The sequence below is a fragment of the Carettochelys insculpta genome, chromosome 13, assembly GCF_033958435.1.
Source record: "Carettochelys insculpta isolate YL-2023 chromosome 13, ASM3395843v1, whole genome shotgun sequence".
Lineage (NCBI taxonomy): Eukaryota > Metazoa > Chordata > Testudines > Carettochelyidae > Carettochelys > Carettochelys insculpta.
This window is the reverse complement of record NC_134149.1, coordinates 22,836,284-22,853,249: the sequence shown is the minus strand read 5'-3', so window position 1 is coordinate 22,853,249 and position 16,966 is coordinate 22,836,284. Positions and strand designations below refer to the sequence as shown.

General features: G+C 46.0%; 1 protein-coding gene across 6 annotated transcripts in view; it reads left to right on the top strand.

The window, feature by feature from the left end:
• ARHGEF9 (Cdc42 guanine nucleotide exchange factor 9) overlaps window positions 1–16,966 on the top strand; it is a 383,799-nt gene that overhangs the window by 87,957 nt on the left and 278,876 nt on the right. For 5 of the 6 annotated variants that reach the window (XM_075008221.1, XM_075008225.1, XM_075008220.1 and 2 more), the window contains one exon: window positions 13,090–15,072. In XM_075008221.1, the coding sequence (XP_074864322.1) occupies window positions 13,156–15,072 (1,917 nt within the window). In that variant the 5' untranslated portion in view covers window positions 13,090–13,155. Of the gene's footprint in view, window positions 1–5,142; window positions 5,272–13,089; window positions 15,073–16,966 lie in introns of those variants that run through there. The other variant, XM_075008224.1, reaches the window with a different exon arrangement.

The window sequence follows — 16,966 nt, the reverse complement described above, 5'->3', positions numbered from 1 at the left end:
CATCTCTTACCCATCATGCTGTCATTTTAGACCCTTTCCTGAATCTAGATCTGTATCTGTGCAGGGTAGGTACCGAGGTTTTTTCAATGAGCTGGTGGTACCTTGTGATTTCAACTTATGAATTGTACCAATTATTGTTCTGCACCTGAACCGATTACCAATTAGTGTTTTGTACTCCCAGTCCTGTCCTGAGCCAAGCTGTGTTAGCAGAGGCCTGCCTCTTGCTCACAGCTTAGCTTTGCTTTTAGCCATGTTCCGTCCATTGTTGCTAGGCCTGTGCCATGTGGGCTTAAGCCTGCGTCTTACTGCAATTATATTCTTCGGCAATATGATGGTGGTTGCATCCTTCATCTTATTTTTAGGGGACCCATTTATATCCTGGAAATCAAGGGCAAAATTATCTTCTGAAATCCTTATAGCCGTACTCAGCTACATTCTTCTGGATTTATGTGGATGACAAAAATATCTAAAGCTGTAATAGTAAAGTATAGAAAAAGCCCAGGAGTTCTGGAGGAGATAGAAACCTTCCAGTTTCAGGGCATTAGGCAGCATCTATGTAAGGAGCATTAGGAAACGCCTTTCCCTGTGGGCAGGACTCCTTTTATCTTCCACTGAAGTTGCTTCTGCTAGTCATTTGACAGGATTTTGGACTAGAAGGACCAGGGTTTCTTGTAATCTGGTAATTACCCTGTTTTAGTGTGCATTTTTGTAGCTCTTCATGTTAGAGTGGACAATATAGTACCAACGCTGGGTGCCACATTGTGGATCTAAGAGGGGAGTTTTGCCCTATAATAACTACCTTGACTGGGGACTATTCTACTAAAACCCTTCCATCCTGGTTTTTAAACTGCCAAAGACCATTGTGGCCTTTATAACCTTTCTTGATGTTTCTCCTGCCTTTTGCTGCATGCTATTAATTCATGAAATTCTTCTCACTTTGTTGCATTCCTAAAGAGCACCCCCAAAGTGCCTACATCAGATCAGGCACTGTGCAAGATAAAGCAAACAGGGAGTTTTAAAATTCATGAAGAGTTGCTCATCTTGGAAGTGAACCTGCCTCACTTCCAGCAGGTGTGAGTGACTCAAGTTTATCCAGGAGATGCATCCAAGCTACTCTCTGTTTCTCTTTTCGGCTTCAGGGAGAATGATTCTCCTCTGATTTCATTGAGCTTGGCCATCACATAAACTCTGTGTTCCCTGAAATTATTCATTGCAGTGGCTCATTACCATATCCCGAAGTATCTCATCAGCATCCGTCTTTTGAAAGGGGGAGGGGCTAGTGTAGATATAGACTGTGACAGCTCTGACTTAAACCATCCAAAACCAGGCAGTATAGGCACAGGGTTACCCTTGTACCTGTGGCTCAGCCCATACTGTGCAAGTATTGTTACACACATGCTTCAAGGCTAGGGTGACCTCTTTTGGATTTCAACTAATAAAATCCCCCCATCCCAAAGCAAGCATTTAAGAATAAAATAGACTGTACTCTGCAAAGACATGAAATGTACAATATTTGTAAAGTTGACAATTGCTCATATTGGGTATTGGATCTTTCTCCCCTCTACCTTCTCCCCATCCCCAACTACTCAGAGTTCACTCCTACCCATCCGGAACACAAGAATTTAATGCTAGATTGTGTTTTCAGGCACAACCATGAGGAAGGTGCGCTGTGCTCTGGCCTTGGACTACTTCTACTGCGTACTCTCCTTTGCGCTGGAGGTTGGGTGTAGTAATTTTGTTGCTGGCTAAATATTGGCAGCAAATATGACACTGTAGTGAGTCAGTATGGCCCCCTGCTGACCCAGAGGCAGAGGAGGTTGCGCAGAGGCCCTGGTGGGCAGGCCCGGAGCCAGAACACCCGTGGCCCGCCCCTCAGAGGGCGGGGCCCAGGGCTAGAAGGGCCAAGGGCAGGGCTCGGGACCCGTTAAAGCCCAGGCCTCCAAGCAGGGAGGAGGTGCCTGCATGAGCTCCCCGGCGCCAAGGGCGGAGGGTGTGTTGCCGCCTGGCCAGGCCAGAGGAACAAGCCCCCAGCGGCCCCGAACAACCACGGATCCAGATGCCCCAGGGGGACTACCCGGACTTCCAAGACTTGCCAGGACCCTCACGCCGGCGGAGACCCCCCGCCTTGGAGGAGGCCCCGGACACGGCGAGGGTGAGCGACCACAAGGCCCCACGAGCAGTCTGCCCCAGAGTCCCGGCGGACCGCTGCAGCCGTCAGGCCCAGGATCGCCTCAGGCCCACCGTGCTGCCGCAGCCAGACTATCCCAATGACATCGACATGAGCGACTGGCCAGAGCCCCCGAAGGTGGATGATTTGGAGGAGACCCACCCCGCGGGATCCCCTGACCAGATGGACTGGGACCTTCCCCCCGGTGGAGGTAGAGGTAGGAAGTGGCCCAGGGAACGACGCTCCTGAACCCATGGCAGTGTGTTGCGGCCTGGATCCCCACTGCCGTGGTCGTGTGTGAGCGACCCCCAGGGCCCCGGGCCAGATCGCAGTGGAGTGGGAGGGCCTGCGACCCTCTGCCCCCTCCTTGACAGGGCCACTCCGCGCTGGGCCTGTGCTCAAACCCGTGTGCTGCTGCCCCGCCCTGAACTGAGGGCTGGGCCTGTGCTGTATTACTATTGTGAACTGCTGCCCTGCCCTGAACTGAGGGCTGGGCCTGGACTGTATTACTATTGTGAACTGCTGCCCCGCCCTAGACTGAGGGCTGGGCCTGGACTATATTGCAATGGTGAACTGCTGCCCCGCCCCGAACTGAGGGCTGGGCCAGTGTTATAACCCTCTTTTGGTTGCCGCCCAGCCTAGGCCAAGGGCTGGGCGTCCCAGGACTCCTACAGACACCCACCGGCTTGGCTTAACTGTACTGGCTGGCATGCTGGTGTGTAGGCAGAGCTAAGAGTTTCCACAAGGAAAGCTGCTGTGCCAAACCTTGATCAGGGAGATCCTTTTCCAAGGCTGGAATAATTTAAGCACCATGCCTGCTCAGTTTGTGGCTTTTCTGGTGAGACCACCTGGAAGAGTTGTTGGCAGTGCTGTTGGAATCATTTTGGTTCCAGGATATTGGGTTATGTCTACACAGCAGCTATTTTGGAAGAGGTATTCCAGAATAGCTCACTTTGAAATAGAGCATCCACACACAATTGAACCTATTTCAAAACAGAGCCATTGGACGCACCGTGGGTTATTTCAAAATAGGCCTTGTTTTCTCTCCACACAGCCCCTATTTCAAAATAGGCACTATTCCTTGTACAATGAGGTTTACCAATTTCAAAATAAGGCATGCGCTATTTTGCAATTATTTCAAAATAGCAGTTGTGTTGTGTAGACACTCATATAGTTATTTCAAAATAGCGGCCGTTACTTTGAAATAACTTTGCTGTATAGACATACCCTTAGAGAGATAAGGTGGACTTTAGAGTATCTATTCTTAACAAACTGGGGAGAGGGGAGGCAGGAAAGGAGACAAAATGGGAAACAAATGATCATGGAACTCTTGAAAGGACCCTGTCTATTCTAGGAGAACTTATATAGCTTCAGAGCTATTCCTACTGCACAAAAGAGATGGGGAAAGAAAAGCCTAGTAACTCTTCCATTCTTATGTACTGCCACTGAGAACATGAGAGGAAAAAAAATTCCAGGACTGAAGAAGCATTCTGTGTAGCTTGAAAACTTGCCTCTTTCCCCAAGAAGAGTGGTTTAATTAAAGATATTCTCTCTTCCGCCTTGCCTAGAAGAATGTCATCTGTTTCAGAGTGAGATCACCACCTCAAGTCACATAAACCACTGGAAAGCCTTGAGTAATGATTTTTGCCCACAGTCAATTGGGATGAAGTTTGACTTGTTGACCTTGAGTTGAAGGACTCTATTTTCTGGTCCCTTGCCTGTCCACTGTAATTCTGTTTCTTTGCTAATGAGACCTTAAACTTCCTATGCAACGTTTTTTCGGAATTGTAAAATAATGGCTCAAATTCTATGGTTTCTTCCTATGGCACGTGCATCTCTTTGTCTCCCCTCAGGGAGCCAGCTCTGGAAAACCTTCATAGTGCTTGCTGCAAGCCAAGAGATCATTTTACCAGATGTTTCACCTAACTTTTCTCTCCCCAACCCCTAAGAAATATCCTAAAAATAAAACAATATCCAGTGTCTGATGCAGGATTGCCAAAATCATCAGTTTCTTCCTGCAAACAAACTTGAGTCTGCATTTTGTGTGAGGCCCAGAGAAGAAAAAGAAACTTGCAGGAATCCACTCTGGGGAGGGCTTTTTTATGTTGTAGCTCAGGTGAATAGAAATCTCCAGTGGAGAGCTGGTGTGAGTTGGAGTCTGCCTGCCTCTCCATCTCCTTCCAATTCCCCTCTCTGCCCCAATTCCACCTCTCTCTGTCTAAATCTATGTGTCAAAAAACTCAGCAAGGTTTTATGGCCGATCTTTCAGAGTGGCGGCAGGAGCGACTGAAAGGGATGTGCAGGGAGACCTGACTGCAAAGAGAAGTCATGAGTCCCTCACTATTTATTTGACCTAAATACACTGAGGTAACTGTACCATGAACGAGTGAGTTTCCTGACGCTATAGAGCTAAACATCTGTTTCCTCCCATTTTTTTTCAGTGGCAGTATTTAGGAGCGGAAGAGCTAGTGGACTTTCCTTTCCTCCTCTCTTTTGTGTCGTGGGAGTCTGTATGCCCTGGAGTTAAATCAGTTCTCCTAGAACAGACAAGTCTCTCTCATGGGTTACATGATCATTTGTTCTCCGTTTCTCTCCTTCCTGCCTCCCCCCTCCCCACCTGGTGACTAGCGGATACTCTGAAGCCCAGGCAGGACTTCCTTAGCTTATGCCATGCCTCCTGACAAGTTCAGCTGCATGCTTTGTCCCTTATCATCCACTCTCCCTCCCCCGACAAAACAATGAACCGAACGCTCCTTGTTGTTTGTTATTTTATATTCCACAGAGGAAGAGTTGAATAGAAGTCCATATTCCCAGGGGCCCTCAGTGCATTCCATATCTAATTACAGTCCCCCAAGAGGCAGGATTACTCAGTGCAAGATCGCAAATTCTTTAGAGTGCAGTAATATGGACATATATAATTATAACTGACAGCATCTGTCTCTCACGCAGATCTTTTTAAAAGTGATTGACAAGTTTGCCGATAAAACAGCTGATAGTTTTGATGATATGGTGAAGGCCAAAAGAACGTTTTTACTTCTGGTTGGCACTGAAAAATGAACACATCTAAAGGAAAGTGAGCTGCTCTACTTAATCACTACTATCCGGTAGGGGTCTATATAATTTTTTCCATCTATGAGCAGAATAAATTTTGTTATGCCCACCCAGGCATAGGGGGATGCGTGCCACCAATGCAGACACACGCTGCCAGTTGTGGGGGCTCAGCTAATCAGCTAGACAACACCTGAATTTGTCCTGGGTGGCTGCCCAAGCACTCACCTTATCGATAGTGCTGCTATCTATGGTAAAAACCTTATGTTAGCCAGAAAATTAGCTGATTGACAAATATGTAGCATATTGATTGGTGAAGGAAGAAGATTCCTATTTTTTTAAAAAAAAAAAGTATAATTGAGATCAAGTGTTGACCATGATCACAGTTTTAATAATAGATCAAAGAAATCAGATGTTAAGCAATGGGGGTCTGAAAAGGAGAAGCAAAATGGGACTATAAGCATTTTGGGTTAGGGACTGTGAGTGTGTGGAGAAGGTATGGTAACATTTTTCCAGCTGTGGGTGGAAGTGGAGAGAACAGGTGCACAAAATGAAGAATGGTCGTAGAAATTGGAGGTGGGGCAGGCTGAGTGACATATCAATAGTGCTCAGTCGTTCACAGTCATACTAGAAGAGCACATCGAGTTGGGCCTTGTAAGGGTTCAGTTCTGCATCTGGTTCTCTTCAGTATCTTCATAAACAATTTAGATAATGGCATAGAGAGTACTGTACACTTATACAGTTTGCAGAGCATACCAAGCTAGGAGTGGTTACAGGTGCTTTGGAGGAGAAGATAAACATTCAAAGTGGTTTGAAGTAAATCCGATGACATTCAATAAAGAACAAATGCAAAGTATGCCACTTTGGATGGACTGATCAGATGCACATATACAAAATGGCAAATGACAGCCTAGGAAGGATTACTGGAAAAAGGGATTGCTGTGTCAGAGGGGATCACAAATTAAGTGGGAGTCAATAATATGACACTGTTGCAAAAAAAGCAAACATCATCCTGGGATGTACCAGCTGGAGTGTTGTAAGACACAAGATGGAATTCTTCCTATCTATTCTGTATGGATTAGGCTTCAACTTGACTATGGTGTCCAGTTCTGGGCACCGCTTTTCAGAAAAGATGTGGACAGTGGAAAAAATGGAGAAAGTCCGGAGAAGAGCAACATAAATGTATAAATTTAGAAAACAGACCTGTGAGAGATGGTTGGAAAAACTAGATTGTTTAGTCTGGAGAAAAGAAATGTGAGCAGGGACATGAGAACAGCTTTCAAGTACATAAGAGCTGTAACAAGGAGGAGGGAGAAAAATAGTTCCTGTTACTCCCTGAGGAGAAGAAACAATGGTCTTAAATTGGAGCAAGGGAGGTTTAAGTTGGGCATTAGGAAAAACTTCCTAATTGTCAAGGTGAGTCACAGCTGGAATAAATTGTCCATGAGGTTGTAGAATCTCTATCACTGGAGACTTTAGAGAGCAGATTAGGCAACACCTGTCAGGGATGTTCTAGATCAGAGGTGGGCAATAAATGGTCCACGCCAGATGCTGTTCACCAGGGTTAGCCCCTGGTGGGCTGTCAGGTGTTTTTTTACCTGAGTAAATATTTACCTGTGTACAGCCACTCACAGTCCCAGGGCCAAGGTTCAAGATTCTCAGCTGATGTGACTTGTGGGAAGTGTCAGCTAGATTAAATTGTCTCTCAAGGTGCTGCCAGTTCTGTGATTCTGTGATTCTAAGAAATGTGTATGTGGTGGGATGCGGGGCAGGGGGGAGAGGAGTCCCTGTTTTATCCAAACTCATTCACACGTTTTGTTGCTTCAGAGGTTCTGTCATGTGGGTTATCCATCTGACAAGCCATGTCCTGATATTATTGCCATTAACTTCCTTACCAAAATCCTCTTCACTATCTGACTTGCTAATGCCTTGACCACTTTTCTTCAGAGACTGTTCTACTGCCCAGTTCCTCTTATTTGGTGGAATTTACCCTGGTGCAGAGAACCAGCATAAGGCCTGTCTAGAGCTCGTAGCCCTATTCTGATAGCCGAAGTAGGATGTACGTGGCATACAGGTCTCATGCTGACTTTCTGTATTGGTGAATTGAACCACCTGCAAGGAATGTTAAGCTAACATCTACCCCAAACTTTGGTTTCCTTATCTTCTTCCATTCACTAGAGTTACAGTTTGGACCAAGTTTAATGTTCCTATGGCTTTGAAAGTCCGTTGAAAATATTAAGTCATGAAAAAGCTTCTGCACTCCCTTTCCAGACAGAGGATCTAAAAGTTGAGCATTTTATCCTGGTTGTTTCTCCTCCCTGCCTCCTTTTCCAGCCAGATGTCAGCTTTACAGCATCAAATGCTTAATAAAAATACTTTTGCTCATGGCCTCAGGGTGCTGAAAATGTTTTCTACCAGCCTTGTAGTCATTCCGAACTCAAAGTTTCAGTGAAAGGTTCTTCCTCTACCAGTGAAATCTCATAGCAGAACCAAATCCAGTCTGGACCAGAAGAACCTTTAAGTCAGAACAGCACCAACCAGTCTCTTTCCAGGATCCATCAGTCTGCTGAAGCACCAGATTTTGCTAAGGCTTTTGGGAAACAATCAGGAGAGTTTGGCTGACGGGAGAGGGTGTAACCCAGGCACAGCAATATTCCCTGAACAGGGGTTTGTGGAGCACTTTTGAAATGTGAGGAGAACACTCTGGCCCCATCAAAGACCTGTTAAGCCTATGTGGGTCTTTCTCTTGACTTCCATGAATTAGGTTGAGGCCATGGTGCTAGCTCTCCCCACTTGTCCTCTCTTCGAAAAAGAAATAAAAATATACTTTTGATAGGACTTTCTGCTGAAAGCAGTTGCTGTAGTTGCCACATGGCTGTTATGGGATTGTGGGTGGAGGCCAGATTGCCCATCACTGGACTAGACGCATCATTGTTCCTTGCTTAGGGCTCAGAACTAGAGCTATATCTTATCCTAGAATGAGAAGTGTGACTACAGCCCATGTTCACATATGCAGTAGCTCAGACAATGATAGCAAGGTGAAGGAGCAGGGGCTGTACAAACCCATCCAGGTCCCTCAATATGTACTCATGCAGCTCGCCTGCGCTGCTGCAGCCTCACTGCTATTGTTTTTTGAGCTAGCTAGAGAAAGACTAGCTTGGGCATGTCTGCAAATGCTGCAGTCAGACCTCTGCTTACCATGCAGGCGTACCCTAGTAAGGAAAGCTGAGTTCTATTTCCAGCTTGAACACTGACTTGTGTGACTTTTGGCCAGTCCCCTCACCTGGGTGACTCTCCTTTCCCTGCCACTTTTTGTCTGTCGGACGGGGATTGTTTGCTGTTACAATCTCATTTGTGGTCTCTGGACACTGCTGAAATTACTCGTCTACTATTTGGATTGTTTTGAAATCAATGGGGAGCTAGGTCAGTGGTAGCCCCCCTTCTTTTCCTCTGCATGAACTTCATAGAACTTCACAACTACCATTGCCTGTCATGTGTTTTTAGGCACTTTGGCTGGAGAACATGTACACTCAACTGGGTTGAGCAAACAATATTTTCCAATTGTATTGAATGGCTGGGAGACCCAAGGTGTAGGTGACCCTGTGGCACCCACAGACCCAGGTGCTTTAATAATGGGATGGTGTTGGTTGCCAAACATACAGGTTCCTCAGGGGAGGGCAGCAAAGTGGGAGGGGATTTAGTGTCTTATGCACAAGAAGGAAGGCCGGCCGGCAGTGGCCAAGCCCACACAGTGTGGGAAACAAGGGGGTGCTGCAGGCTTCGCTGGTGAGAGGCTGATGAAAATAAGTTGGGCCTCTCTCATCAAATCTATGTGAGCATCCTGGTGACCTGGTAAACCTTCCCCTCCCTCTACTTCCATGCCAGCTGCTGGTGGAAGCTACATTGTTGATATTGTGGCGGGGGGATTGTATGTGTCATCACAAATGGAGGTATTATTTCTGTTTCTTTTATTTCTTAAGTTTTCAGATGGCTTATATGTAGAGAAACCTCTTGGGCCTTCTGTGTGTGTGTGTGTGTGTGTGTGTGTGTGTGTGTGAGAGAGAGAGAGAAAGAGAGAGAGAGAGAGAGAGAGCTTGTCAGAAGGGTGAGAACAGCACATTGAAGGCCTCTGTTTGTCCTCAAAACAGCTGTGGCACAAGAAAAGCCACTGCTATCCCACGCTGCTGAGAACAGTTTGGAGCCATTCCCTTTTTGGCTTCTTTACTGAAACTGCCAAACAAGGTGCCCTTTTTTGTGGATATGGCCCCTGGGAAATAAACAGAGACTACCATGCTCATTTCAGATAGGTCACATAATGACAAATTTCTTTTACTGGACATTCAGTCAAGATTTGAACTGGTGACTTAGAGGTTCTATATTCCGCCAAGCCCCTGAGGGACATATTCCCTGCTGCTGCTCATTTACCCTTGGCCTTGTAGCCCCAGGGTTATGAGCTCAGCCCTTGAGGGGGCCTTGCAAGGGTCTGGGGCAGGTTAGATTTAAAGAAAACAAAAACCCTGCCAAGGATGGTGATAGGTCCTGCTGTAAGGGCAGGGGATGGACTTCATGACATCTTGAGGTCCCTTCCAGTTCCATGAGGTAAGTATGTATGTATTGTCCACAGTGGTGACTTAATTGCAAATTGTCTAGTGGTTTGAGTAAAGCAGTGGTGGGAGGGGAGCCCAGTCTCTAAAGCAGTGGTCATCAACCTGGAGCCTCTAAGAGGTGATGGGTGACTGGTCTGGCCAGGAGGCTATCAAGTGTCAGCACTTCAGATGCTCTTCCCCGCACTGCCATACTTCTCCTGCTCTCTGCCTTAGAGCTGCCCCACCCCTGGAGCCTCCTGCTTGCTATGCTGGGTTGGGGGAGGCAGGAGAGGAAGGTGCTGATGTCAGGGTGACTCCTTGCCCCCGACCCCTGTACCCCATCTCTGTATAGTAAGCAGTGTGGGGCCTTGGAGGAGTGGGTGGAGCCATGGGGAAGGGGACGGGGCAAGAGTATTTGAGTTTGAGGTAGACCCTGGATTTACTTAAATTCACAGAGTGATCTTGTGCTTACAAAGGTTGGAGACCACTGCTCTGAAGCAATATGTCTGTGCAGCACACACAGTCCTCTGAGGGGTGGAAGGACTGTCATAGGGCACTTTAACTGGCTCCATGGCAACTGCTTAAAGCAACTTTTGCACCCTGCTTTGGAAGCCATGCTGAGGGTCATCATCTGCAGCTGCTGCTTACTTGGTCTCTTTGACAAATCAGTACTGATCCCTGCATCCCTTATCAGCATCCCGCTTATGTGTTTGAAGAAAAATTATCTTCCTTTTCAGTCTTCTTCTTTCCCACATGTAATCTAGAGAAGAAGAAGAGAAAAGCAAAGCAAAAGCCCTTTGTGACTTTGCCTTTCACCACAGTCTGTGTGGTGGCCTTGCAGCTTTCAGCTTTTCGAATGCTCCTTTCCCAGCCATTCAGTTCCATTCATTTCTATTATTCTTTACATTACAGCCATGATTACTGTGAATAATTCATGTGCGTGAAATGATTTGAACATCCCCGGGGATTAGAAATCTTTGGCTAGTTCTGGAGCTTCTGAAGAGAAAATTGTCCTCCTTAACCAAAAAATGCTGGTTTTGTATTTTTTTTTCCTATTATCTTCAAATGGGGCCAGCACAGGACACCTGGGTGCTACTTAAGCCCTCAAGAGAAAGTTTAAAGGGAACTTAGACTGCGTCTACACTAGGCAAAGTAAGTCAACCACAGATACACAATTCTAGCTATGGCAATTGCATAACTAAAATAGACTTGTGTGTGCTTGGCGAGCTTGGCTGTGCACACTAGGGAAGGTTGATAGGAGAGTTTCTTCTATTAACCTCCTTTAATCCCTCCATCTTGCAAGTAGTACAGGGATTGACTGTGACCCCTTAGAGATCAATTTCATGCCTCCATACTAGACTCAGAAAATCAAACCCCAGAAGAGTGACCCTGAGGGCATCGATCTTCCAGGGTAATGTAGACGTACCCACAGTGGGTGCTTGGGCCCCATGCAGGACCTCTGCCTGGGGGTGAATGTCATTCCTTAAGATTCCTCTATCACAAATCTACCAAGCAGCGGTAGGTGTGGTCCATGACCTTGCTTTTCCAGATCTGCACAGGGCAGTATGTTTGCCCTGAGTTTTTGGTATTTTGTGTTACACTGGGAGTAACTCATTAGTGTTTTCTGTAACTCTCTTTTATCATGTCTGTCCAAGACTATCACTGGAGCCAAAACCATTTACACTGTCCCAGATGGCTTGGTGCAAAGTGAAACAAAATGTCTTTAATTCACACCAAAATAAATGCAGTGTTAAATGCTGACTCAAGGGTCCCAAACTAGCTTGGATAAACACCTGACTTCCTTGGTGTTTCTACTGACTTTGTAGGTTTGCCAGTTTCTGTAAGGTGTCAGCCAGTTAGTTTAGATTTTGTGGGAATGGTTGAAGTAAAGGCAATTCAGATCATAAGCCTCAGGGTTTAGGGACTTGTCTAATACCTGATATTTTCAAACCACCTAGTAAGATGGGTGCTTGGTCCTCAGGTGCTACTATAATAAAAATGACTGTTAACAATAATTAATGAAATTTCTATAGCACAGTGCAGGTGTCTGGGGGGGTTGCGTATAGAAATGCAAAATCAAAAGCGATTAGCTAGATAGGAAGGGAGCTCTGATCCCTTTATTCTGAAAATGCTGCTGGGCAGCCTGCCATTCTTCCATCCCAGGAGCAGCAGGAAGGCCACGTGAATTTACTTATAATTGAGCCTTCTCAGACCCAGCCTTTCTTTGTTCACATCCTGACCCTATTTTTCCCTGTTGCTGTTGAGAATAAGGGTGCTCAGAGGCCTTCCTTTGTAAGTTCTAGCTAGTGTTGAGGACTATGCTTGGTGCTTGAAATTACCCATATCCATACACAGACTCAGCTTGCAACTGCAGTGAAATGTAACACTCTTGTGTTCCATATGGTGACTTAGGCAAGGATCTGCAGCATCAATGCCATAGAAAGGCATCCTCGTCTACCTTTCTTAGCTGTACCTGGCAGAGGAGGCACCTGTAGCAGAGGAGCATTAGGCTCTGCTTTCAACTGTGCATAGGATTGGGAGTGCAAATACATCTCTCTAAAGCTGAGCTGCTGGCACCTCTTACAGCACCTTGCTCTTGTGGTTTCATTCCTGAGCACAAATATTGTATGTGCTGGAGCTCACATCAGTGAATCCTGTACATAGTATGCTACGTAACAGTGGTGGCAACAGAACCTTCTGTTGAAATTCCTGTCCTGGGTTGGGTTCCTGATGCTGCTGACATGGTTACTGGGGTGATACCTAAAGGCTGTCTCTTTAGAACTGGCATGGACATGGCATCAGTTATCTGAGTTCTGGGAAGACAGCATTGTGGAGTGGCTGCCAGGAGAGATTTGAAACTGCTCAAGGGTAGATACTTTGCTATCCCATGATGGATTGGTCTGGTGAAGATGTCAGTTACACTTAGAGGGAGATTTCGTGAAATGTCCTCCTGTTCTCCTCACCTCACAAATTCTTATGTGGTCAGCACCATGTTAGGTCACTGGGCAAGAGGAGATTTTAATCATAAAATGTGTGCGCATTTTTGTGGTAACCTTTACTGATGTGTGCAAGCTTATCTGTAGCCACTAATTCCTCTCAAATGAATCAATGTTTAAGCAGCTTTAAATGTTATACATGTGTGGAGCAGAAACTCCGCTTGACGGAAGTCGGTGATGAAACCTACACTGACGTCAGTGGGATAGGGATTTGGCCCTTGGCGTTATAAGAAATGTAACCTTAAAATCCCTTTAATTTGCTAATCACATTCTTCTATTCTCTTTCTTTAAGCCCCATGAAGAAAATACTCTGAAGACAATGGAGCTGTGACACTGCATCCACTTGCCGACTGCAGCCATGGAAATTATAGAGGATTGCCAGCATGTTCATGCTGGGCTGGTGCCAAATGGATACATGAACAAGATTTTTCAAGCCCATCCAGAGGATGGGAGCTCTGAGACATTAAAGACTTGTGACCTTCAGCACTGCAACTCCAACGGCATCAACCAAAATGCAATGGAAGAAGCAACGAGGTATAAGAAGAAAGCCAAGGGCAGCCGGATTTGGAACTTAGTTAGCCGAAGGAAAGGTCCGTCCCTGAATAACAAAAGACCCCAGTCCATGATCCTGCTAGGAGATGCCTCAGAGATCTTGGAAGAAAAACGCAAGATGTCCTTCATGGAGAGGGTGAGGTCCTTTAAAAAGCTGAGAGCCTCCAGCATGTCGAAGAATGTGGATTTGAGACTCTCCAAAGCCAAGGTTTCACGGATCGCTGAGGAAGACCAAGAGGACAATGACCAAAGGGCAGTCTACCGGATTAAAAAACTAGCTGACAGTCAGAGGCCTTTCCGTCATTCATATGCAGGGTACATTGATGATTTGGATTCGTCTTTCGAAGATGTAGAGCTAAATGTCAGCATTCCAGAAATTGATACCAATGAAAACAAATGGCTCAGCAATATTAGCGTCAGAATACATAGCGAAGCTAACGATGGTAACTGCCATAAAGTGTCCTCTAGAAAGAGCAAGATTTTGAATTGTGAAAACTTGAAGCATTCTGGGATTACAGAAAGGGACAATCACAAGAGGTGTTCCGTGCTTTCTGAGCAGAGCCGGCAAGGGAAAAGCTCTGATGTCTGGAATTATCTGAAGGGAATTTCATTGTCTAGCAAAGACAATTCAAAGTTGCTAGATCAAAGTCTGGACGCCAGTGTCCAGAACTTAGAACGTATACCTGATAATTCTGCTCCTTATTTTGACTTTGATACGAGATGTGAGGAAAATCTTAGCCAGCCCAAAAAATTAAACAGTCAAACGAAATCCAGCCACTTTGGTGGTGTTCTCCGGTTCTTTAACAGTGTGGCTGAGGCAGCTAGGAAGTGGCGAGGCTCTTCACGGACCTATTCGCAGGGAGAGCACAAATCTCAGTCAAACTGCAGGAGTCAGAGGCAGGAAGCCTCCTCCCGCAGAGAGTCTTTGGTTATTGAGAATGAAAGTGCCAGGGCTTTCTCTTCAATGGGAATGCCACTGCAGTCTCCAGATTCTGGGATCTGGGATAATCATAGTTCTGAGAGCTCCACAGGAAAAGAGCTACCTCAACCATGTGTAGAAGCAGAGTTATCCCAAGACATCAGCAGCTCTGCTCTGAACAGTGAGAATAATAGTTTCAATGAAACATCCCTTTCTTACCTTGGACCGGGTCCATCCATCTCCCCACTGCCAGAATTTTCAGATGACTGTTGTACGCTGTTAAGCACACAAGGCCCAGCTGAGACTCCTGACAGTCCTGTGACTGAACTAGATGTTCAGGACCCCAGCAGCTCTCTGGTGGGGGATGCCCAGAATTTTGGAAATAGCGAGTTACAATTGAAAGACTTGGCTAATACTCACCTGGGTATTCAGGAACTAAATAGCACTTTGGAGTATGCTCAGGATACTAGGAGTACTCCAGTGGGTATTCAGGACTTGGACAAGACTCTGTCATATGCTGAAGATCTTTATAAAAATAAACTGGATACTCAGGACCTGGACGGGGCTCTGGCTGGTCAACCAGCTCTCTCTGCAGTTACTCTTCTAAAACATGCAACAGATAATGAGGGAGCTTTGGAACAGGAGGATTCGCCGATCAAAGCCCATGAAATAAGTTTACCAGTAGGCCAGATTTCCGTACAGAGGACAGACAAAGCAAATTTCTTTAAGTACAGTAAAATGTGCCACCCAATCCAGATGAGCCTCTGTACAGTTGTCTCCTTTGGGGAGCTCAACCATGGAAAGGTATGGCCAGTCTTTACTGTAACACTGTCTCAATAAGACACTGTACAATTATTATTATAAAATACTCCCTCCTGGGTAGAAGGTCTGCAGACAAAAAGGGGACATTTTGGCAGTTGACGGTAGATTATAAATACCAGGATAAAAATTCCTCGGTGCCTAATTCCAGGCTGACATGGCTATAGCTATTCTGATGTGCATAATTTCTTGCTGTATTTATTTAACCCTGACAATGTGCACTGTACAATACATAGGAACAAACAGTGTGTCCCCCAGGAAGTTTGTCATCTGATTTCGGGTGCTTACAGGATGCTCTGGGCAAGGCAGAAGGGATGGGAACAGCTTAAACATTAATTAAGTAATTAGTGATAACCCCTTCTTGTGAGAAATGTTCCTTAAGAGGCTCTTGAGTGGAGAGAGGGCAATGGCTAGTTGGACAGTGTTCCATACTTAGGAGGCAATGTAGAAACGTAATGGACTGATCAAGCAAGCTAACCTTAATCTCTCCAACCCGGTGGCTAGCTGATATAATATCTCAGTGTTCTTGTAGCTAAATCTAAATGATTTCCCAGAGCACCTGCATGGACAGGATATATGGTCTAATCGAGCCTAGCCTGCTGTAGCTTACGAACATTACCAACCAACTTAATTAAGTACACCGCTTGAGATGATTGGGCAGGAAGTTGCCTTGGGAATTACTGGAGAGTGTGATGATAATTGTAACAACTCACATGGCATCTGGCCTCGGGAATCTGGGATGCTCACGTTTCTTTTGGTGAAAAGAACAGTTGGATTAAAGGAAAAATATTTGGCAGGTGGCAGTTTTCACTTGGTTTTCCAAACCCAGGTAGGGCGGTGGCTAGAAGCTGTTACAACATGCCAGCATTCTAGTAGGTGCAGAAGAGAAGAGCCCAGAGTACCTGCAAAGGAAGAAGATGCTGGAGAAGTGGCAGGAGCGTGTACAGGGTCTAAAGGGAGTGGAGAACCCATCTGAAATTCCTAAACCAAACATTTTTGTGCATCCAGGGGATTTGCTTGATTGCTCTGCTCTCAGGGAATGGCAGTTGGAAATATTTTATCCCAGACTAGAACTACTTAAACTAGTGTATTACACATGTAGAGATCTCTGTTCTCTTGTTGGTCCGGGGACAAATCCATTAGTTCCTGCATACCCCCTGCCTGTCTAGGCTGTGGTTCTGTTGCTCAGAGAAGGGGCTGGATTTCAGGTGAAGTAGGTGGCATGCATAGGGGGAGATGATGGTAGGGTGGGCGATTCAGAAGGGGGAGATGAGACTCCAGCTGCAGTTCTGTTGCTGTGAACAATCCAGTGAGATTTAAAGCTGGCCAGGGACCTGCCACACTTCTCAGAAGTTGAAATGGTCATAGTTAAGTCTACCAAATTCACAGCCATGCAAAATACCACATAGACTGTGACATCTGGTGTTCTCCCATGAAATCAGGCCTTTTGTGTGCATTTACCCTATGCTATACAAATTTCAGAGGGGAGAGCAGCATTTCTCAAAGTGGGGATCCTGATCCAAAAAGGAGTGGCATGGGAGAAGTGGGGGTGGAGTGTCGTGGTATTGCCACCCTCACTTCTACGCTGCAGTGGTTGTAATGTTGACTGTGTGCCTAGCTCTGAAGGCAGCTCCACCCCAGCAGCAATACAGGTGTAAGGTTTGGCAATGTCATACCCATGCCACCGTTATTTCAGTACTGCTGTTTTCCGAGCTGGGTGGTCAGAGAGTGGCAGCTGCTGACAGGGACCAGCTCTGTAGGCAGCAGTGCAGAAATCATGGTGGCAATACCATACCATACCATCCTTTCTTCTGTGCTGCAGCTGCCAGTAGTTCTGCCCTCTCAGCTGGTTTCCTGGCTAGCCACCAACACTCTGTAG